Source organism: Aricia agestis, chromosome 14 (genome assembly GCF_905147365.1).
Source record: "Aricia agestis chromosome 14, ilAriAges1.1, whole genome shotgun sequence".
Classification (NCBI taxonomy): domain Eukaryota; kingdom Metazoa; phylum Arthropoda; class Insecta; order Lepidoptera; family Lycaenidae; genus Aricia; species Aricia agestis.
In genome coordinates this window covers 15,466,044-15,490,269 of record NC_056419.1, presented here as the reverse complement: position 1 = coordinate 15,490,269, position 24,226 = coordinate 15,466,044, and the positions used below count along the sequence as shown (strand labels likewise).

At 40.2% G+C, this 24,226-nt stretch overlaps 2 protein-coding genes across 9 annotated transcripts in view; one reads left to right on the top strand and one right to left on the bottom strand.

Moving 5' to 3' along the window:
* LOC121733544 (syntaxin-binding protein 5) overlaps nt 1–24,226 on the bottom strand; it is a 263,948-nt gene that overhangs the window by 57,493 nt on the left and 182,229 nt on the right. For all 8 annotated transcript variants that reach the window (XM_042123820.1, XM_042123821.1, XM_042123822.1 and 5 more), the window contains exon 2: nt 7,782–7,879. In XM_042123820.1, the coding sequence (XP_041979754.1) occupies nt 7,782–7,879 (98 nt within the window). The remainder of the gene's footprint in view (nt 1–7,781; nt 7,880–24,226) is intronic.
* Nucleotides 10,034–13,100, top strand: LOC121733546 (basic juvenile hormone-suppressible protein 1-like). The gene is made up of 5 exons (XM_042123831.1): nt 10,034–10,145; nt 10,572–10,705; nt 10,814–11,647; nt 11,723–11,883; nt 12,032–13,100. The coding sequence occupies exons 1-5, from the start codon at nt 10,049–10,051 to the stop codon at nt 13,056–13,058; spliced, it is 2,253 nt and encodes a 750-aa protein (XP_041979765.1). The 5' UTR covers nt 10,034–10,048; the 3' UTR covers nt 13,059–13,100.

The following is a 24,226-nucleotide window of genomic DNA, read 5'->3' as shown; positions in this document are numbered from 1 at the left end:
TAAACGATCTATTGATAATAATAATTATTACTTCTCAACATACAATAGTAATTAACGACCACATAAAATACAGAGTATATCTGACTGCTTAAGCAGTTAAGTTACAGAGCCTTAGGGCTCATCTGGTTTGTTTTAATAATTTCCACGTGTTTTAAGTGATATCAGTTATTTACACGAGCGTACTAAGAGCGAGTCGAGAGCTTATTAAAATGTATGACCATTTGCGGCCGCACCCCCCGCACCCCGTGCACCCCGCACCCCCCCCGCACACACCCCGCACCTGAGCATTACCGTGACGTCACAACTGTAATTACTAAACGACTGTACTTACGACATTTAGGTCCTACGGCGAAACAAACGAAATTTGTTTTAGGTACTCTATGTATGTAAAAAAATACTTATATTTGGTTAATTGTGGCGTCTAAATTACCAATCTTATTATAATAATAATATCTTTATTTCAGGCCAAATAGCCCATATATTAAGAAGGTTCATCATAACATCATCGACAACAATGATTCACACCTTTTTTACATGGATAGCTATGTTATTTTTTAATATATAATTATGTTACCAAGTATCTCACGTAAAAGTAAACATAATAAACAATATCAGCTAAGTACCTCGTGAATCGTGATACAACACGCCGCCACACACCGACACGCCTTCACACGCGTCGGATCGCAATTCCAGATACAGATAATCTTTTATTGTTCCCGTGTATCGCGTCATGAAAATAAATTGGAAAATTATGTACCCGATGTGAGATTAGTGAGGAGCTGCCAAAAAGATTTTCAATTATTTAATATTTCTCAGCCTTTCATATTTTGGCTTTAATATTTATTGTATTTTCTAAGCTTTATGCTAAAAGTTTTGAGCTAAAGCGTACAGTTGATCGTTAAGTACGAGTCGGATCGTTAAACGAAATTTATTTACTGCTATTTCATTTTATAGCCATAAAAACGCCGAAAGGCGTTCGAGAATAGGCTCTATTCTTTAATATTTCGTCGATTGAACCACGTTTTTCATCCAATTAAAGTTGCAACTTACTTTAACTTGAACAACTGTCAAGGCAACAAAATATATACAGAAACACGTACAAAATAAATGTGCTTATTGTACTAGCACGCAAGACTAGAGTATGTACTCGTAACTCGTGGAATATAGAATTAAAGCAATGAAGGCTGCCGTCGCGAGCTCACTCGACAAATCTCTGAAATTAAATGTCGTATTTCAATATTATTCAGTAACAAATGTAAAGTTCTCTCGAGTCGAGCGCTATTGAGAGGGTCGGAGCAGTCTTTATGAAAATGCTCAAAGCTCACGTCTGACACTTGAAGGTTGCAAGTTAAGTATAGTTTATACACAGCCAGTACTGGCTGCCAATAAGACTGGCAGCCAGTATTGGCTTGGTATATGCCGCGTATGAACAGTTTTTCAAGCCAGGCCAACGCTGGCTGCCAGTATTGGTGAGAATAGAGCGCTCGTCTATTTTTCTAGCCAGTGACCTCCGCTCGCATGCCCCTCGAACCCCGCGCCTATGGTGCGGACATGTGTAGACACTAGACGCATCTCGCCAGTCACTGGCGAACGTCTGTACGGTATACATGTGTTTGGACAAAATGCCGAGAAAATTCAACGAAGAGGATACTCTAAAATTTATATATCTTTATAGGGAGCTCGAATGCTTGTGGGATAAGCGTTGTGATTCATACAAAAATAAACAAATGCGCGCTTCGGCACTAGAACAACTTCGTGCCGGAGTGAATATAAAATAAAAGCTTTTAAAAAGAATCATTTCGTTTTTTTGTTTCAAATATTTCAATCAACTCTTCTGTTATTAGTTCGCAGATGTTCCTTAAAATATTTCTTTTTCAACAGACTTTGCCGTGTACTTATTATTTTTTTAACTGAAAACGTGTGGACACCCGAAGAAAAATTCGTGAATGCGATGGTTTTGTCTAAACAAAAGTGGCCAGGCCAGTACTGGCTTCTGCAGGACTGGCGCCAAGATTATTGGCTTTGTGTTAACTATACTTTAAGGTTGCTAACTTTTCTTACATTGCTAGGCGGTTGGGTTGCGAGGTTGTAAGGTTGCGAGGATGTGTGACCTCGCGGGGTAATTGGGCTGTGGCGGTCAAAGACGTGGGATATAATGAATTGAAATTTATTTCAAAATCGGTTAAAAATTAATACTTTTAGAACATCTACATGAGACCTAATAGGCGGGTTGAGAAACTAACCGTCGAGAAGAAACAGCGTCAAAATGGTTCGGCTTGCCCTAATATTACTTAATACTTACCTGCTCGTATATTAGGACAGTAATAATAACTTTACGAAGACATCTACAGATCTGTGTCTATGACTCTATACCAACTACCAGCTAGTGTCCATAACTATGTATATGTGCTCAACATAAACATATTACACAGACTAAACCTTTGATTCTTGATACTGTCATCTGCTACCAAAGATCGCCCAGTTTACACAAAAAAAAATTACTTTCCATGTACCTACTGGAAAAGCGAGCGAAAATCACGAAATTTCACACAAATTATTACATAAAATTAATTTCTGTATTGACGGAAGGTTTCAATTGAAATTTCGTTCCGGAAATTTGGTAATTACCCCCGGGGGTGTCCCCGCCCGCCCCCGCCCCCGCTCCCGCCCGCCCCGCGCGGGGCCAAATTGAATAAGTTCCAGATTATATTTCATAAGCCCCCAAATTACTGGAGATTTTACGAGTTACGTTTAATGCGGAATTACGGGAAAATTGTCCAAAGCGGCGACAGCTCACAACGGATTTAGATATCAAAGTAAACGACGATTTCATAGTTGAGGTAACGAAACGAGTAACATTTTGTGACTTTTTTTTATGAAATAAGGGGGCAAACGAGCAAACGGGTCACCTGATGGAAAGCAACTTCCGTCGCCCATGGACACTCGCAGCATCAGATGAGTTGCAAGTGCGTTGCCGGCCTTTTAAGAGGGAATAGGGTAGGGGAGGGTAGGGAAGGGAAGGGAATAGGGGAGGGTAGGGAAGGGAATGGGGTAGGGGATTGGGCCTCCGGTAAACTCACTCACTCGGCGAAACACAGCACAGCGCAAGCGCTGTTTCACGCCGGTTTTTTGTGAGAACGTGGTATTTCTCCGGTCGAGCCAGCCCATTTGTGCCGAAGCATGGCTCTCCCACGTATAAATAAAATGTAATGTTTGCTTATACATAAGTATCTGTACGTTACCTATAAGCGCTCAACATCAATTTGAACTGAACCATCAAATTATAATAATAAAGTAAAGTTTCACACCACGTAAGTCTGGCCCTGTGGTAAGTACCTGATGGACTTGTGTTACAGGTACCAGACAACGGAAATATATTTAATACTTTCGTACTATACATATATTTAAGATTTTTATTATATGATACACATATTTAATACACATCCATGACCCAGGAACTTTGAAAACTTTTTATTCCGTCCGCGGGATTCGAACCCGCGACCCCGGCTTGAGCTACCAACGCGCTCACCACTGAGCCACAGAGGTCGTCAGGAGATTGAAAATCTATTGTGTCTGCGATACCCACGATGGAGGTGCTACACCGCAGCCCCGATTAAGATGTAGTCCCGAGAAAGAAAGTATTGATTATTAGTAGAAAAATGTAATTCCTAGAAAAATTTACGGCTACGCGCGATATATGTCATTTTTGCGCAATGAAATTACGAGTAACATAAAGTTTCATATTTTTTGTTATACAGTATGAATACTTGTTCTGCTTCATGGCTTGAACCATAATATTATACTTGATGAGAATAAACGTATTATGCGGGAGTGATTTTATTAATTCGTTTAATTAAATACGAAAGGGGCCTCTTTGTGAACTGTTATTTAGTCCCAAAAACAATTTAATTAAATTCTTCCAAGTTTTAATTATTTTAATGAGTAAACGTTAAACATTAAATATTGTTCAACTCAATATAATTATTATGTGAATGGATTATGTCAAATCTGGATCGTACATAATATATATTCACAAGCTGCTTTCATATTATAGGGAACGTACTTAACCTTTGAAGTTGGTAAAATCCCCAAAAAACACGTTGGCTGTGATTGGCTTCAAAAGTTTTTTTTAATAAAATAATAATAATTACTTATTATAAACCTCTCATACAGAACTAAATAGTAAAAAAAAATTACAAATGCCCATCGCGCGATTTTTAATATACTTATTGACTTTTGGAAAAAACCAACCTTCCCCTGGATGACCACGTAATTTTTAGGGTTCCGTACCCAAAGGGTAAAAAGGGGACCATATTACTATGACTTTGATGTCTGTCTGTCCGTTTGTCTGTCCTCTGTCTGTCTCCAGGCTGTATCTCAAGAACCGCTATATCTAGACTTCTGAAATTATCACAGTTTATGTATATCTGTTGCCGCTATAACAAAAAATACTGAATACAAAATAAATTAAACATTTAAGGGGGGCTCCCATGCAACAAACGTGATTTTTTGCTATTTTTTGCTCTATATCAATAATGGCAAAAGGTAGGCACTTGAAATGTTCACATAATACGTAGTTTTATTTATAATTTAATAATAATTGATAGTGAAATAAAAATAAATTTAATAATTAAGAGGGGCTCGCATATGAAAAAAACAATTTTTTGGCTATTTTTGTTCTATAATGATAAGGAACCCATCGTGCGCGAGTCCAACTCGAACTTATTATTTGTTTTGTGGACTCCCTTTACAAAATTCACGTAGTTTTGGTCTGTTCCCTTATATCAATACGCTTTTATTTTGTATCGATGTCCGACTCTCTTATCACATCAAAAGTCTTTGAAAGTGTTATCAAGATCTACCAAGCGGAATATTCTCCAATATTCGAGTTTGAGTACTAAATGAATTCGGTAATGAATCGGGGGAGTGATACAAGCCGACCCCTTCCAAGTTGGAAGTCGATTCATCACAACTAATTACCAAGTTACTTAACGGAAAGATATACTTTATTAAATTATAACTTGATTCATTATTTTAAAACTTAAACTTCGAATCTTTGATATGCTGGTAAATTATATTAACCAGCATATCAAAGATTCGAAGTAATAATAATATATTTAAGTAAGTAATATATATATATTATATATTATTATATTACTTACATAATGTTTCGTTCGGAATAATTTTGATTTAAAAGTGTAATGAGAAAAAAAACTTAAAACCAATATTTGCCACGCAATATTTAACAAAATTATTGTGTGTATAGCTGACCCGGGAAGCGATGTTTTGCCATATAAATTATATCAGCTAGTATCGATATACAGGGTGTACCAAAGCTAACTAATTTAGTAGCATTGTTGCCACTTATACTAAGCTTTGTTTACATTTATACCAATAAACCAACAAAACGGAGTATACTGTAAGCCCGTTACGATAGTTTTACTAGTAATATAAGTCGTAAGTAGTTTTCGAAACAAACGTAAATTGTTGTCCAAAGCTATGCAAAGGTATTTGCGCCAAGAGGTAAATCAAGTTGATTTCCGTATGCCAGTATGTTGTGCCAGGAGCGGCTGGCGGCCTGCCAACTGCCAGAGCCGATATCTCGGAGTTCGCCCCGCTAGCCGGGTTATGTCACCTGATGTTCGCAGCCGCCCGACACTCAGCCAACTAACAACTAATTCAACTTCTAGATTAAACTTGAATAGTTTCAAATCTCCCTTCTCCTTATTATGACAATTGTTTATTAAAATGTCATCCATAATTTCGTTGCGCAGGATGTGGAATACAGTAGGTACCTGTTACAGTACGTTTCTCGCGATAAAAACAATCCCTCCGAGTAGCTCCAAATTAAACTCATAAGTACTTCCAGACTAATATTATAAATGCGAAAGTGTGTCTGTCCGTCTGGTACCTCTTCACACCCAAACCACTGAAACGATTTTGCTGTTTGATATAGAGATACTCTGAGTCCCGGGAAAGCACATAGGATACTTTTTATCCCGGAAAAATGTACGGTTCCTGCTCGATAAAGTAATTTTGGCGCAACGGAGTTGCGGGCGTCGTCTGGTTTTATACAAATCGGTTCTGCAGTTTGAGCATAATGAGGAATCAGGTTCAATCTGTTATCTCGTAAAGTCACACTTTAGTATTCAAAATATTAATATTATATCGATGAATGTTAATATTAGGAGTTAACATTGTGGTTGCTAAAGCAAAGCCCATGTTTTTATACGACTACATAGGTAGGCAGATGTACATTACTATCAGCCAACATTGTATTTCGGCGTTCACCTCACTGAGTCAATTGTTGAGTGTTGTTGTGACCACGCGGCCACGGGGTCACGAGATATGGGGATAGGCTACATTGTTGCACTTGGGTTAGGTCAGGAGATAAAGAAAGCGGAGATACTTCTGTTGCTAAACGCGTAATATCGGTAACACTTTTACCGACTTTGAAGAAAAAAGGCTTTTGATTGTCGAATATTAATTTAAGTCAGATCATAGTTTTGATAGACAAACACACATTCTTCCAAATATTATTATAATTATTATTACAAGATGGTGGTCTACCGATTTTGGTTTGTTTCGTTCGGCATAGCCACGGTCGAGTAATTATTAATAAGTTTGCTTAGTCACGACTATTATTAACATAACATTATGGTACATAAGAAGTAACTTTAAGTAGCCAAAAGTCTGCACCTTTTCATGCGTCATATCATAGACTAAGGAAAATGTCATATACAGAGTGTATGTTTCCCTTGCATAGAGTTCACTGTAAAAGGAGCAGGGCTGAAGGAGTATTTATTTCTTACTTGTTTATGTTACACCATTTATTTAATAATACAAACAAAATTTTTTTACTTGTGTATATCTATTAATGTACTCCTATGATGATAGATTTAGGTTTTTTTGAAATAAATAACGACGAATGAAAATTCATAACCCACAAGTGCTCGGCTTATGATAATAACGGAGATGCAGTTGTATGCACTAGTCGCAGTGTATTACCTACAGTCTAGACCTTGACACAGTGAGCTAGTCTATGCTACAGCTAGATATAGGTTATAAGTTATAACATAATATACAATTACATAATGTATATCAATAAACTCTCGATATTAATTATCCAGCAATTAATTATAGGTTAATACCAAACTATTAATTATATTAAAACGCTTTATTAAATAGTATTATATTGGCAAACAATAATGACTTTGATTTCTGCAATTGTTAGGTAGTTTAAATAATAATTTTAAGCTATTATCATAGCTGTTATCGCGGGATATGAGCGCGGGAACCGGATAAAAAATAATTCGTAACGAAAAACTCCTAACATTCGTCTAACGTTGTTTTAGTTCGGCAGACTTCGGCTCGGTATGGCTCGGGGTGCGGAGCTTGTCGCACCGACGTTGTCAGACTTCGGTACGGTGTTTGTTTGCGTGCGAATTAATATAATTGCTTAAGTTGAGAAAATATGCTATGCAATAACTTTACCGCGGCAGTCCCCGAGTGCCGCACGTATTTTTTTTTTTATGGATTTTTTTTCTACGTTGAAGCCGAGTTGATACCCCAATGTACAGGATACGTCATCAAATATACCTCTTTAATGGCAAGGCTCGGATATATCAGATACCATTTGAACTGTCATATTTTTATCCTCAACGTGTTTGATGCTTTAGCATGGAAATAGTTATACGTTTACAGCTATACGTCCTACTTCCAAATAGTTAAAATTATCTTTCACTCTTTACTTCTCCACCTCTCTCTCTGACAAAGGATACATCCTGAGGTTGCCGCCCTTGTCTCCGATGGCCAGCAGCTTCTGTATGGGGTCCCACGCCAGCGCCGTCGGCGAGAACGGGAACCCGTGACGAAATGTCTGCGAACAAAAAACATGGTGGTTGAAAATCTTAAAAGTAAAAATAAATTTTAGACGATAGAAAAGTCAACAAGAAGGACGATTTAGAAAACTTTTTTTTCAAAATACAGAAATATTCCAAAAATAAAACTAGATCACCTGATCCTTCCCTGGACTTCTACGAACATTTCAAGACCAGAATTAGCCAAATCGCTTCAGGCGTTCTCGAGTTTTAGCGAGAGTAACAAAATTTAAAAATAATTTTTATTTACGTAGATAGACCATTATATAATTACATGGCATGCCATAACATGATGTATGTTATAATGTAGTATCTTTGAATCAATGCCGTAAGTTAATTTAGAAAAGCTTTCAGGAAAAGCCTAGATAAAAAGTTGCTATTTAATCAACTTCATAAAACGATGTGTTTGTTAGATACAAACAACCTAACTTAACGATATAAGAACGATGCAGTAAGCAACAGAAATGGTCACCAGTCATCAGTCAACAACAGTGTCAAGGAACTATCACATTGTTTACCGAGTACCTTTCCCTGGCTGTTACCATGGCAGATAGCGATATTGGTCCGGGTCCGGCAGCGGGATTTATTGCCATGTTGTGATGGAATATTACCGAACCGGGTTCAGCAGACCCTGGCCCAGACCGGCTGGTACACTGTCCACTGATAACGTTTTAAATTTTATGCTCTTTAAAATTATGGAGATATCCTGAAAAAGACCATTTGATTTTCGGAAGGACGCAACATAATTTTGCCTTAGGGCTGAGGTAGCATATTATTACGAAACTAATTATTATATTATGACGCGAGCGAAAAACCTTGCATCCCTTTTGACATTTTGAAATTTTGCACAGTTATAGTTTAAAACTTTATAACATGGTAAAGGAGTGCATCGAGCTAGTATTATTTTGAAATTATGCCATTACCATACATTTTTTAACAAATAAAACATTACACACACTACAATGTGCACACTACCATCTTTTTGAATGACAAGCCTATACCTACATACGAATTATACTCTTTTGTTTAAGGTTGAAGTCTGTTGTCAAATTAAAAATGGATTGTTGTTTTTTTTATTAAATCTGAAATAGTCAATACTTTGAACGGGGAGCCAAAAGAAGAAGATAATTAAATTTAAGGTCGAATTTCGACCATTGGCACAGAATATATATTAGTAAGTACCAATCATTGGGCGATCTCTAGTATAATTCAATCCACGTATGAGGAGTAAAGTTTTTTAGATTACATCAGTTTTTAAAATATGCATCGCCAGCTATTAGACTAGGGTAATAACTAGACATCGGATTATATGCACAATCAAAGTGCCGAAATATGCATGCAAATATGCACGAAAAAATGGCCGAAATATGCACAAAATATGCACAATCAAAAGTCACTTATTATAAAAATGTATTCTTTTTGGAAGAGTTTTCCGGTGTTGCTCATAATAAATGCACTAATTTTCATAATTCCATTAAATCCAGGACTTTTTCTTCTTTCCTTACTTACAACCTTAGTGCCCATGGAAGTTAATTATCGACTTTATTCAATTTTTCTTCAAATGTGGCCAACTACAAAGAAACATTTTGTTTCTAGAAAGATATTGTACTTCGGGTGTATTGCGGGAGTCTTTGAACAAGGGTGGGCTACATATTTGAAGGATTTTGATCTATCATACCTCTGTTTCGTGGTCTCGGTGTGTATTATGATAGCTAGTTTGGAGACAACGAGGGCATAATATGGCCGAAATATGCACTATCAACGAGAAAATCTATCGCCTAAAAAGCCCCATTATATGCATTTGCATATGCAAGTATGCAAATGCATATAATCCGATGTCTAGTAATAACTAATGAGGTTAAAATAAACATTTTCTTTAATTAAAACATAAACAGTTTTCACACCGAGATGAAAAAATCTAAACTGTCTGTGATCTTGTGATAACATAAGGATAGATATTAGATTTCCATTAGACGTTTTCGTCATACCCATGCTTTCACGATCACCTTATAATTTCTCCCAAACTTGGCAACATTTGTTTATTTTTCAAGTGCAGGTGTCAGAGGTTATCCACACCTCAGGCGATAGTCGCGACAAACAGTGTGCGGGGTATATATAGCGGGTCCGGTGCTGGGACCGCCACATCACCCGGCAGCACTGCAGGCAACATGAGGACTCTGATACTCGCGGCTCTGGTCGCTCTGGCGGCGGGCTCCGTGCTCCAAACGGACCTCCACACCGTCACCATCACTAAGGACACTTTGGGTGAGTTGCGTTTCTGAGTATTGCCTCTACTTGAAATTTAGACGTGTTTTTAAAGTACTCTCTTCGAATTTTGACTCTGGTTTCATATGAAATATAATAGACAGTCTTCTTTTAAAGTTTAGCTTATAGCTCATATTTTCTGAAGTATCGTTGCTACTTACGAAAAAGACTCGCAACTTGTGGCCAGGTTTATCGACTTACGCTTTTTGGGTATAATATTACAACTAAAATTTTTAATTTCACCTGTTGAATTTTTTAAGCTATTTAATATACAAAATTATGAAAAGCTTTCATAATTTATTTATTCTGCATTGAATACATTTTACAGCACATGAGCACATGCATTGTTGTAAATTAAATTTTTTAATATACGCAATTCTTATGACACTCCAACAACTCTATAATGTCTCCTGCGATCTCCCGCAGTGAACCTGGACATTAAGTCGAAGCAGGTGCTGTGCATGAAGCTGCTGAACCACATCCTGCAGCCCACCATCTACGACGACATCCGCGACGTCGCCCGCGACTTCGTGCTCGAGGACAACCTCGACAAATTCCTTGTGAGTGCCCGCCGCTTCTGCACATTTACATTTCGGTTCATAATATTTTTGAGACATCACCGACTATCGTCCATCGGGAGTCATTAATGAGTTACTTTAATTCCACAGAAAGTCGATGTCGTTCATAAGTTCATCGACCTGTTCAAGATGGGTCTGCTGCCCCGCGGGGAGGTGTTCGTGCACACCAACGAGCTGCAGCTGAACCAGGCCATCCACGTCTTCAAGGTGCTGTACTTCGCCAAGGACTTCGACACCTTCATCCGCACCGCGTGCTTCCTCCGCGAGCGCATCAACGGCGGCATGTTCGTCTACGCGTTCACCTGCGCCCTCTTCCACCGCGTGGACTGCCAGGGAATCGTCATTCCTCCCCCCTACGAGATCTACCCGTACTTCTTCGTCGACAGCGACGTCATCCACAAGGCCTTCACCATGAAGATGTCCAAGGCGGCCAAGGACCCCGTCGTCCACGACTACTTCGGCATCAAGGTCACCGATAACAACCTGGTCGTGATCGACTGGCGCAAGGGCGTCCGTCACACCCTCACCGAGTTCGACCGCACCAACTACTTCACCGAGGACATCGACCTCAACACGTACATGTACTACCTGCACATGAGCTACCCGTTCTGGATGACCGACGACGCGTACGGCCTGCAGAAGGAGCGCCGCGGGGAGACCTACATGTACGCCCTCCAGCAGCTGTCCGCCCGATTGAGACTCGAGCGCCTGTCCCACAAGATGTGCGACCTGAAGATGCTCGACCTGAACAGACCCCTGAAGACCGGCTACTGGCCCAAGATCCTGCTGCCCAACGGCGAGCACATGCCCGTCCGCCGCAACAACGTGATGCTGGTCAACGACTTTAACATGAAGCAGAAGCTGGTCGTCGACGACATCGAGAGGATCATCCGCGAAGGCATCTTGAACGGCCGCATCGAACGCGTATGTATTAATTTTTCGAGTTATAAAATAACATTATCGTTTATGAGCAGCAATATGATATCTCTATTTTTTTAGCGTGATGGAACTATCATCAACCTGAAAAAGACCGAGGACTTCGAGTACCTGGCCCGTCTCCTGGTTGGGGGCATCGGCATTCAGAACGACGACGCTAAGGTCATCCACATCACCAACATGATCAAGAACCTGGTCACCTACGGCACGTACAACTTGAATAAGTGAGTTTATTTCGTGTTGTTGTCATTTACTAAGCATATATTTTTTATTACGTGTGTCTAATAAAATTGAGCCAATTATTGTGTCAGTGAGTGTAAGCAATGGAAGTCGCCATCTAGTTCCAGAAACTATACATTGCTTTTTTTGCAGGTACACCTACATTCCGACCGCCCTGGACCTGTACTCCACCTGCCTCCGCGACCCTCTCTACTGGAAGATCATCAAGCGCATCATCGACCACGGCGTGCTCTTCAAGAGCCTGCTGCCCAAGTACACCAAACAGGAGCTCGACTTCCCCGGAGTGAAGGTCGAGAACGTAATGACCGACAAGCTCGTGACCTTCATGGACGAGTACGACCTCGACATGACCAACGCCCTGCACCTGGACCACACCGAGATCAAGAACAAGCGCTCCGACATGATTTACGTCGCCCGCACGCGCCGCCTCAACAACCAGCCCTTCAAGGTGAACATCGACGTGATGTCCGACAAGGCCGTCGACGCCGTGGTCCGCGTCTTCATCGGTCCCAAGTTCGACTGCATGGGCCGCCTCTTGAGCGTCAACGACAAGCGCCTCGACATGGTCGAGATCGACAGCTTCCTGTACAAGCTGGAGACCGGCAAGAACACGATCGTGCGCGACTCCCTCGAGATGCACGGCATCATCGACGACAGGATCTGGACCCGCCGCCTCATGGGCGAGCAGGTCGGCGTCGCCCACACCGTCGACAAGATGGTAGACAGCTACTGGTACAAGACGCGCATCGGCATGTCGCACCGCCTGCTGCTGCCGCTCGGTACGCACGGCGGGCTGCTGCTGCAGATGTTCGTGATCGTGACGCCGGTGCGCACCGGCACGCTGCTGCCCACGATTGACCTCGGCGTGATGAAGGATCGCCGCGTGTGCCGCTGGGCCGCTTGCATCGACACCATGCCGCTGGGCTTCCCCTTCGACCGTGAGGTCGACGTGACCACCTGGCACACGCGCAACATGAAGTTCGCCGACGTGTTGGTGTATTACAAGGACATGGCGTTGGCCAACGTGGTGAAGGACACGGACCTGTCGGACATGATCATGAAGCGCGACGACCTGACGTACCTGGACACCGACATGCTGGTGCGCTGGTCCTACCGCGACGTCATGATGATGAGCGCCGACAAGATGACCCGCATGTGAACTCCGCGAATGTTTGAATAAAAGTAATGCCATGAATTGAATAACTTAGCAATTTTATTTTAGAACCTTAGAACGTTAAGACGTCTCACTTTGTTATAATAATAATTTATAGTCGCTTAAAAATTCAATATAAGTTATAAGTATGGGCAGAGTATTAGGAAATAATCCATACTTTTTTTAACTCGTTTTAATTTATAAATTGCATCATAAAATATTAAAGTTACTATGAGTTGACTTCAAACTTGTAAAATAGAATCTTGTTACATGCTAGTAACCAATTAGAAACATATTTCAGAGTGATATTAAAAGACTTTTTGAATATCAAGATAGTTATACTTAATATAAAACAATTAATTAAACATTTCGTTTTGTACAAAGATAAAATATATGTAATCGATTGTACTGTCGGTTCGTGGTGGAAATTCATGTTATAATAATATCTTAATATAGTGGAAAAAGTGCACGTAAAAATATGTTTCATTAGTGTTCAAGATAAAATATATTTTATGAATTGATACCGTCAATGTGACACCAGTGATGTTATTGAAAAATTAATCTATTTGCTAATTTACAGACTTTAAGGACACTATCACATTTTTTTACAAATATCAGACATTTTCAGGTACCATTTTATAGAATTAGGATATTTTGGTTTCAAATGAAAGATAATAATAAGTATATTCATCTGCACGTCTACACCATACAATTTTTATAGCCGCATACAACATTTTGACATAAATACGTTTTAACCATCACAATAATCGTATAAGATTAAAAAATGGGGTCTGATTAGGTACCAGTATAGCTATACACTGAACTAAGTAAAATAAATACTTATACAAAAAAAATGTTGCTTATTTAGTCCCCCGTATGAAGTGCAAAATATTTTATATAAAAATTAATAACATTTCCTTTTATAAGAAAAATAAGAAACGCTCAAATTTCTTCATACATTTTCGCCCTATCAAGAACGCGACGAGCGTCGTAACCGCCACTGACAAGGCGCGCTGATATAATTATTATTTTAATGTCCTTTACGTCGATATTCGTATTTTTTAGTTTATGGATCAAAGAAATCAGAACATGCACTTAGTAAACTTTTTAGTAACCTATTTCATTGTTTTCCCGAAAGCTACGATAATAATTAAGTTATTTCCTGTTTCTTTAACTTATTTTGAGTAAGAATAAGAAAAAATATGAAAGTACAAATAGTACAATACAGTTATTTCATATAGATTTCAATAAAACAGAACTTTGGCACCTGCACTAGGCTGAACCTGTCCTGCCAGCAGATCTATATTCCACAGATGCAGATCTGAGTATCTCATGTAAACCGATTTTTTTTCAACTTGTATATTATTATTGTATACTGAATAGCCTTACCCCCTCACTAAAAATATCCACACTGTATATACAAAACGTTATAGTTATGTTTTGTCTTTGCCTCATACATTAGAAAAAGGGCTCGACGCGAACTAAATACTCGCGAATTCTATAACTATAACGTCTGTAATCTGTATACACAATGTGGACCTTATATTAACTTTATATTGTAAATATAAAGGGACAAACTATAGTCGCCAAAGTCATAGTCGACATCAAACAAATGCAGACATCTTCCACCCTTTTACGCTCACAAAACGTTAGCAATATCACGGCGTAGTACACAAACGACGTGTCATGACTCAGCGTGTCAGCGTGACGCCGGCGTAGTGTGACGCGTGACGCGGTTGTAGCGTCACTACTCACTATATAGCTTTCAACTGACGTGAAAGGAATTGTGATTCGTCTTATATCGTTATGTATCGACAGGTAGCTTCTTCAGAACATTGTGGACTGAAATATTGTGAAGCGACGATATTCAATCTTCTGGTAAAATCCAGAAAAATAAAAATGAATTTCATATTTTGTCAGTCTCGCTAGAACTCGACAACGACACAGGTGGATAATGTCCGATAAAAATTCTTTAACATCATACCTTATTGTGCAGATCGATTAAAGGGCTAATTGAGTAAAAGTGTAGCGACTAGTCGCAAATCAGCTTATATTATGTTCCTTTTGTCGCACATAGAAATCGATTCACATAAGCTGCTAACTTTATAAAGACGAAAAAAAAACATTTTCTTTAAAACTTTCATACTCAATGAGAACTGGACTACACCTCCAGACCTTACAGAATATATTCTAGAAAAACCTTGTTAAAATTTCAGTACAATATTTAATGTAGGGATAGGGGCCTAAGCCGCGTATACATTACGGCCCCCGATATCCAATCTCGATAAAACAAATCCCTTGTAAGCAGAGGCCCCGAGCCGCACATAAAGTGTACGCGATACGGACACCTACAGGCTACAATGTACATGTTCATTAGTTTTAGGCCGTGGAATTTTCAACTTTTGAGTTCAAGATCACCTCGAGGTTAGTGGGATTTTAGGCTCTATTTATATTCGTCTGCGGGACAGAGCGGTTTGGCCGCTACACGATGAAATTACAAGCAACTATTATAACTAGTATGTAAATAATGGCGGGACCGTGCTAGTCAAATAAATCGTTGTACATGAGTGGTTGTATACTATTGCTTGTGATCCCGAGCCTTAGGTTTGTAAAAACCTATAAAATTTGTGTTCTTTTATGCTTTATTTTTAAAAAAACTCTTCATCGTAATTTACCGAGCATTTTAGATATTACATTTCTTACAAGATTAAGTTTTTATCCCTTTTTTATGAGGACTGTTTACAAGACTAGCAACAAAACTGTATTTCTGATGCAGGAGTTAGGAGTCGCACGAGTCACCTGTTCTTGGACTACATGACTTTATTATTATAAATTACAATATTATCGAAGTACGTAGGGTTATCACTGCGGAGTAAAAACAGTCAACAATACTTATCACTTTATATAAGAACAATGTGACCGGTACAGGTGACATTTGCCGGTGGTGGCCGGTGGTAGCTAGTGGTAGTTGATGGTAGTTGGTGGTAGTCGGTGGTAATCATGAAGTGGTACATGGCAGTGCTGGCGGTCGCCGGCGCGGCCTTGGCTGTTGACACTGTTAGAATCGGCAAGGAGAGCTTGGGTGCGTTGTTTATGATATTTACCGAAATCTGAATATTGTTGAAAGTATCATATTGGTAGTTTGTGTTAAAAAGGTGGTCGTTTCTCTTGACACAAAAACTCTTGAACTTATGATAAAATTGTTATTATAGTATAGCTTATGAGTTATGACCATAAAACTGGATTTAACTATTGCAGGATCTCCAAAAAAGCAAAAACTGTCCTTAGATATTAAACAATATTATGTTATTTGTTCCAATTAATGTGTACATTATTAAAATGTTTTTCAGTGCACCTGGACACGCGTTCCAAGGAGCTGGTGTGCCTGAAGCTGCTGCACCATGTCCTGCAGCCGACTGTGTATGATGATGTGCGGACCGTAGCCAGGGAATGGAGCATAGAGGACTACTTGGACAAGTTCGTCGTGAGTATTCTTCTAGTGACCAGTTTCTTTCTTCTTGTACATTTATGTGGTAACTAGACACATACTTATAGAATTTAAGTGCCGGTTAAAAATAGTAGCATCGAGAAAAATATCTCACATAATAATTATCGATAGTTATGTTACATTGTTTATTATCTTGGCTCCAAATTGTTTACTATTTACGACGAGTTCCTTAATTAAAATAAAAAACAAAATATTGTAATTAAACAAAACTTAAGTACGGTAAATATATTCTTAATTATTGTCTTAGCATAAATTGGTAAGTTTCCAAAAGCAATTAAAATATTAAAATCTTAATTATGCTTACTACTAAATACTTCATTTTTTAATTTATAGCTCACAAAGGCAAATAATTAATCAAAATGAAAATATTTATTTCTAAATAAGTTAACAAAGTTAACACTTTTTACCGACTTCCAAAAAGGAGGAGGTTATACGTTCGGCTGTATGTATCTTTTTTTTTGTATGTTCAACGATAACTCAGCCGTTTGTAATCCGATTTTCAAAATTCTTTTTGTGTTGTATAGGGTTTAACTCGAATTTGGTACCATGTTCACAAAAGTGGTGATCTGATGATGACATCCTGGAGGAATCGAGGGAACTCCTTGAAATTTGTATGGAAACATATAGTGATTTTGATTTTTTCTGAAGAATTCTAGGTAAATGCTACCAAAAAGTAAGAATTCGCACCAGGTTATACCCTGGATCCGAAGGTACCCAATAGAACTTTTGAATCCTTATAGATACAGATTCGGGGATTTCGGCATTGTTTAAACAACTGAAAGCATAAGCCAATACATCAATTTAATTGACCATCATCATTACAATCATAATTATGCCATGGGTCATCACATTATGACCCAATTATTGATGCTTTTCGTGATATTTTGCATCGAAGCAGATGTTTTTGATGATTATTTCGCTGTTTCTGGACCGATTTTCAAAATTCTTGCGTTGTTGTATAGGATGTAATCTTGATTTTGTATAATAATTACGAAAATGGTGAGCTGATGATGGGATCTATGAGCAATCAAGGGAAATCCTTGAAATTTATCAAAAGACTCATAGTAGTTAAAATGTTGTTTCTAGTAACTTAAACATATGTTACGAATAAGAGAAAGTTCATACGAAGGTGTCTCTTGGTCCAAAGGCACTGAACAGAACTCCTGAACCTTTAAAGATAAAAGTTTTTAAAATGCAGCATCGCTTAGATAACTGCAACGGAAACTGAACGTATTTACAAAAGCATATAAAATGTGTTATATTTATATAGAAGCAGCTTACAGTCAGTCAGCTTATTTTTCCCAGGGTGTGCTATCATTGAGAAAATCATTTATCTTACAATAAGCCCTAGCACACAAACGTTTTTTAACATCTCTTTTAAATTTATTAACTGAAAGATTTTGGACATTTTCTGTGATTTTATTATGTAGACGTATACTTTGCCTTTGAAAGATTTGCTCACTTTGCTAAGCCTGGTCATTGGAATATCTAACTTGTGCTTATTTCTAGTGTTCCTGCAGTGAATGTCACTTTTTGTTTTAAAATTATTTACATTTTTTCTCACGTATAACACATTGTCCAAAATGTATTGAGAGATTACGGTCAGAATTCTTATTTCTTTAAACTTTTCCCTGAGAGATTCAAAGGATGACATTTTATAAATAGATCGTATAGTTCGCTTCTGCAGCAGAAATATTGTGTCAATATCAGCAGCACTTCCTCATAATAGAATGCCGTAAAACATTCTACTATGAAAATAACTATAATAAACTAATTTTGCCATATCTTCATCACAAATTTCTCTAATTTTTCTGACTGCATATGCAGCGGAACTGAGCTTATCGGCTAGTTTGGCAATATGAGAACCCCACTGCAGTTTATAATCTAGTGTTACTCCTAAAAACACAGTAGTGTCTACGAGATTCATTTTCTCACCAAATTGGCTTAACATAATATTTTAACCAAGTGCAAAGCAAAAGGGTTTTACAAAAATCCTTTTTACGTAGATACTGGTACGAAGAAGCCAAAAAAGGTCTACGATTTCGGAATGTCTTGCATAATTATGTATTTTTTGCTTTAGCTTACGATTGCTGAATTTTCAGAGACAAGCTTAGTTCTAACTTTCGAACTCTGTTTATGTCCAGAAAAGCGAAGTCGCTTGGAAGTTCATCGAGGTATCGAAGCGGGGTTTGCTGCCGCGCGGCGAGGTGTTCGTGCACACCAACCGTCTCCACATGAGACAGGCCATCCTCGTCTTCCGTCTCCTGTACAACGCTATCGACTTTGACACCTTCGTCCGGACAGCTTGCGTCCTCCGCGAGCGTATCAACAGCGGCATGTTCGTGTACTCGTTCACGGTCGCGATCTACCACCGCCGCGACTGCCGGGGCGTCTACGTCCCTCCTCCCTACGAGATCCTCCCCCACTTCTTCGTCGGCGGCTCCGTCATCAACAGGGCGATGATGATGAAGATGACCAGGGGTTTCATCGATGAGGACCTCATGAGAAACTATGGCGTCGGAGTGAATAAAAACGTGGTGATCATAGATGGACGGAAGGACGACCGCCACGTTCTGACCGAGGACGATCGCCTCGCCTACTTTACGGAGGACATCGATCTCAACGCGCTCATGTATCAAGACAACGTCAACTACCCCTCCTGGATGAGAGGGGAAGTGGAAAAATACGACGTCCAGCGCTGGGGAGAGACGAAGATGTACGGCTACCATCAGTACCTGGCCAGGTATCGGTTGGAACGCTTATCTCAGAAGATGTGCGATATCAACGTCATGAAATGGTCCGACGTGTTGAGGACGGGCTTCTGGCCGGGGATGCAGCTGCCGACCGGTGACGCCATGCCGGCGCGGTCCAACGACGTCGTCGTCGTCAACGAACACAACCTCCGACACAGGAAGCTCGTCGACGACGTGGAGCACGTCATCCGTAACGCGATACTGATCGGTCATCTGAACATCGTAAGTTAGAGCTATTATTACGAGTATAACTTATGGTTGGTTCTTGCCTGACGATACGAGACGTCGCGAGGCGGCTCTGCGAATTAGCAGTACAAAATTTAAATCTCAGGCGGTGTCAGCCGATCGCATTTGAATTTTAAAGCATCGCCAAATTTCGTCTCATATTATTTCGGTGGAACCTTATTTTAACACTTGTACCTATACTACAAACATCTGCATTGTTACGAGAAAAAAATATTAAATTTCCAAGAAGGTGAAAGCTTCTAACTTGCACAATATATTTGAACTATCTGGAGGCTTATGATGGTATTAAATAAGACGAATACACAAATAATGTTTCAGCGTGACGAGAAAATAATCGACTTGAAGAAGGCGGAGGACGTGGAGAGCCTGTCGCGGCTGCTGCTCGGCGGGCTCGGGCTCGCGCACGATGACGCCAAGCTGTTCCATTTGATGGACTTCTTCAAAAAACTGCTCACGTACGACAGCTACAAGCTTGACAAGTCAGTAAACCGCTTTAGTTTTTAGATATCAGCTTAGTTACCTGTGTTTAAATGTTAACACAGAAAATGTGGACATAGACTTAAATTTCTGTTTTTACGATTCAAGAAATAGGTTACTATTGGTAACATCGAAAACACTTCAACTTTTCAGAATTACGTACATCCCGACCGCGCTGGACACGTACATGACCTGTCTCCGGGACCCCGTATTCTGGAGACTCCTGAAGCGGTTGACGGAAAACGTCGTACTTTTCAAGAAGCTGCTGCCGAAGTACACTCGAAACGAGCTCGACTTCCCCGGAGTAAAGATAGATAACATCGAAGTTGACAAGCTGACGACATTCCTTGACGAGTACAATCTAGACATAACCAACGCGCTGCACCTCGACGAAACCGAAATCAAAAACAAGAAATCCGATATGCTGTACGTTGCCAAAATACGTCGTCTGAATCATCACCCTTTCAAAATAACCATCAACGTGGAGTCCGACAAGGCCGCGGACGCAGTGGTGAGAGTGTTCATCGGGCCCAAGTACGACTGCATGGGAAGGCTGCTTAGCGTCAACGACAAGAGGCTAGACATGTTCGAGATAGACAACTTCCTGTATAAACTGGAGACGGGCAGGAACGCCATCGTCCGGGACTCACGCGACCTGCACAACGTCGTGGGAGACAAGCCGATGACTCGCCAGCTGCTGGACGATTCCAGCGACATTCTTTCCGCCGATCAACTGGGCGGTGATCTCTGGCGCAAGAGCCGCCTGGCTTTCCCGCGGAGGTTGCTTCTACCGTTAGGTCATCGGGGTGGGTTAGATCTCCAGTTGTACGCGATAGTGACCCCGGTGCGGTCGGGCCAGGTGCTGCCGACCATCGACATGAACGCCATGAAGGAAAACTTCTGCGGCTGGGCCGCCTGCATTGACACCATGCCGCTGGGCTTCCCCTTCGACCGCGAGATCGACGTCGCCGACTTCTACACCGGCAACATGAAGTTCGTCGACGTCAAAGTTTACAGAAAGGAGACGGAGGGCAAACTTTAAATGGATCTTCTGGAAAAAATAATTCACATGTGCTTTTACTGTCATAATCTGTTTTAATTAAAAATGCCGTTAAAGCAGAAGCTGGAAAATATTACAAGAATCGCGCACTCCATCATCCGACATTAATAAATAACTTCATTAAAAGTTGTTCATATTTCGTATCGTCGGGGAGTTTCAAATATCGCATCGCGCACAAAACCTTCACCGGAGCAAAAAACAAACTGATGCGCTTTAAATACTTCGGCCGGCGCTCGGGAATCGGAATTTTAATTTATCTTTTATAGCCGATGATAGCCTAGGGTTGCTGCTCGCAAACAAATATTTTATACTAGTTTTTCCAAAGATCTCTCTTTTTACAACCACACTCTTAAAAAGAACCAAAAAGAGAGAGACTGTAGGACTATCATGATAAACGAATTGCTAATAAAGCTGAAACGAACGAAAAACGAGGAAAACATAAAACAGACACGAACTAAAATAAAGAAGCTCTGTGTTTATCCTTAGCCAAACTTTTAACCGAAGGCCTAGAGTAACTTAGCCTAATTGCGTCCTATACTTTTTCATAAAATATCTAAGATACTCATTATAATATGCATATTATAATATTACTTGTCGAGCGACATCCCTAGCCGATCGCTATGTAAAGCCGCTATCGGCCGCTGTAACTCTAATATCCGATACGTTTTTAGTTCCAAACGATTTACTTTTCGGCTGCCGATGGAAGTGGGCCGGGGAACTACATATCGAATGCAGGTCATTACTTTATTTAGAGTTGTCATCTCGAACAATCCAAAGAGGAGATAGGTTAAATTAAAACACAGATTAAAATAGATTTTTTTCTTCTTATTTTATCTATTTGACAAAACAAAATTAATTTAACTGTAATACCCCCCACACCGGTTTCGGTGACGGTGGTCGGTTTCATTGAAACCAGGCCAGGTACGCAGGAGTAATTTTATAGTGCCCAAGTGTGTGCGCAGTACATAGGAGCACTCTCTATTCCTTTACTCTCATAACCCAATGGGACGGAAGACCGTCACGACTGGCGAGAGATCAGGCACAGGACCGAATTTTTACATGTCCATCCAACGCATGGATCATCTTACTTGTCAGACAATCAGGTGATCAGCCTGGATCCTAACCAAACTTGGAAATAAAATGTTTCCAACGCGGGAATCGAACCCACGACCTCCGAGTAAGGAGCCGCGCTCTATACCACTAGACCACCGAGGCGAAAAGTCGCTCCTGCGGCTGATCTCTCGCCTGTCTTGGAGGTCTTCCGTCCCACTGGGTTATGAGAGTAAAGGAATAGACAGTGCTCTTGTGTACTGCGCACACACTTGGGCACTATAAAATGACTCCTGCGTAGCCGGCCTGGTTTCAATGAAACCGGCCACCGTCACTTCTGGGAGCTATTAATTGAACTGTACACATACACGAATTCGCTGGTTGTAGATAATACCTACTACATAAATACACAAACCGAACTTTTAAGCCCCATTTCACTCTCTCTTCATTCTTTAAAGCAAGCGTAATTAAACGATTGAGCCAGCGCCGAGCCATTTATGCCGAAGCATGCCTTGACTGACTCCATACTAGCTTCCAACATTAGCGTCGATCGATCAAAGCACTATTTAATATAAAGTGTATTAGTTTCTGCGCGGCTGCAGCACCCCGCAGCGGAGTGGCCATACATCACTGTCTCGGCGTGTATCACATTAGACTGATGCGCGTCAGCCTAAATGATCTCCATCATCGAACTAATGCAGTGGTTTGTCTTTCATGGTTATAGACCACGATAAGTGTAGATTTCGCTAATGTATAAATCGTTGGAGAATGCCCGGTTTTTGATGTTTTTCACAGGAGTGAATCCTACTCCACAGAGATTTGTTGATTTGTTAATGCTAAGACGTTATCCAATTAAAGGTAACAGACGAACTCTGAAGTTTATGTTCACTTTTAGCGCAATTTGGACTAAGAAATTAAACGACAGATATAATTTGCGTGTCGTCGCATCGTCAGTAACTTTTACGCAAGAATATTTAAGCAATTCCAGTAAAAATATATTTGCATTTACAATCCTAATAACAACATTATCTGAGCGTTAAGGACTTCCTAGCGATTTGGCTTAAACAATCGTCTGGCGAGCCAAAAAACTGTACCGCGAGAAAAAGTCACACTCAACAGGTTCGATTTGTTCCCGTCGCCGCGTCGTCGTCGCGTCGTCGTCAGCTCAACTGTTGCTCCACATTCCGGCCGAGTGCGCTTCGCTGACTCCGACAGATGGGACTCCGTTTATAGAACACCATGACTGTATACTACTACGTGTTGTCTTGTTTGTGCGGGTTTTTTTAAATACTCTTACTTGAGCTGCAAGGTATTTTCTTATACGTGATGTTCTAAGCTTCGTTGCTGTGCCTTGAATTTACGTTCGGCAGTCAACAATAGAAGCCACACAAAATAACAAATTGTTCTACACACGAACCTCTCTATCAATATCATCTAAGAATCATTTTACATCTTGCGAAAACTAAAACTGGAAATATCAAAAACTTGACCGCGTCCCAAATACCACTCTAAGATTCCTTACAAAGTTCATTGACGTGGGCTGCTGCAGAAAATCGTGAACTGCGGAAGAACTGAGGGGAGGTCTTTGTCCAGTTGTGGGACACTGTAGGCAGTAGGCTGTTGGGTTGATCGTGCCCGGGACTTTGCTCCGCTTAGGCAAAGCGGAGCACCATGGGGTTTTAGTGTGATCTGTCGGAGATGCGCAAAGCATTTCCCCATCTAAAAAAAGGCAGTTAATAATTGCAAAATCCAATCACTCCCCTCATATAGCAATCAATAGTGCTTGTTCGGCAGCAATAGAGTGTGAACGAAGTATATTTGATCACAACACGGCGACTGGCGAGTATTGAGGGCGCGCGCGGAGGTAACGAGTTGTATTCTAGCTCGCTGTGCCCATTCACTGGAACTTCATCAGAGCGCGATTCTTTCTGTTTGTGTCAGCCGCTGCACTCTGTTAACTCGTGGTAATACACTCACAGATAGGGAATGCAATCTTGGACCAAGATTGACTACTCAAGATCTTGGCGTCTTTTTTCTGAATCAAGATTGGTCAGTTCGAGATCTTGTTGAGATTTGGGTC

What these genes read in the sequence shown, in the direction of transcription:
- LOC121733546 (XM_042123831.1), top strand. Translation starts at nt 10,049, where the DNA reads ATGAGGACTCTGATACTCGCGGCTCTGGTCGCTCTGGCGGCGGGCTCC. An exon ending in ACAACCTCGACAAATTCCTT is followed by an intron (nt 10,706 to 10,813) that starts GTGAGTGCCCGC and finishes TTAATTCCACAG; the next exon opens with AAAGTCGATGTCGTTCATAA. An exon ending in GGCACGTACAACTTGAATAA is followed by an intron (nt 11,884 to 12,031) that starts GTGAGTTTATTT and finishes CTTTTTTTGCAG; the next exon opens with GTACACCTACATTCCGACCG.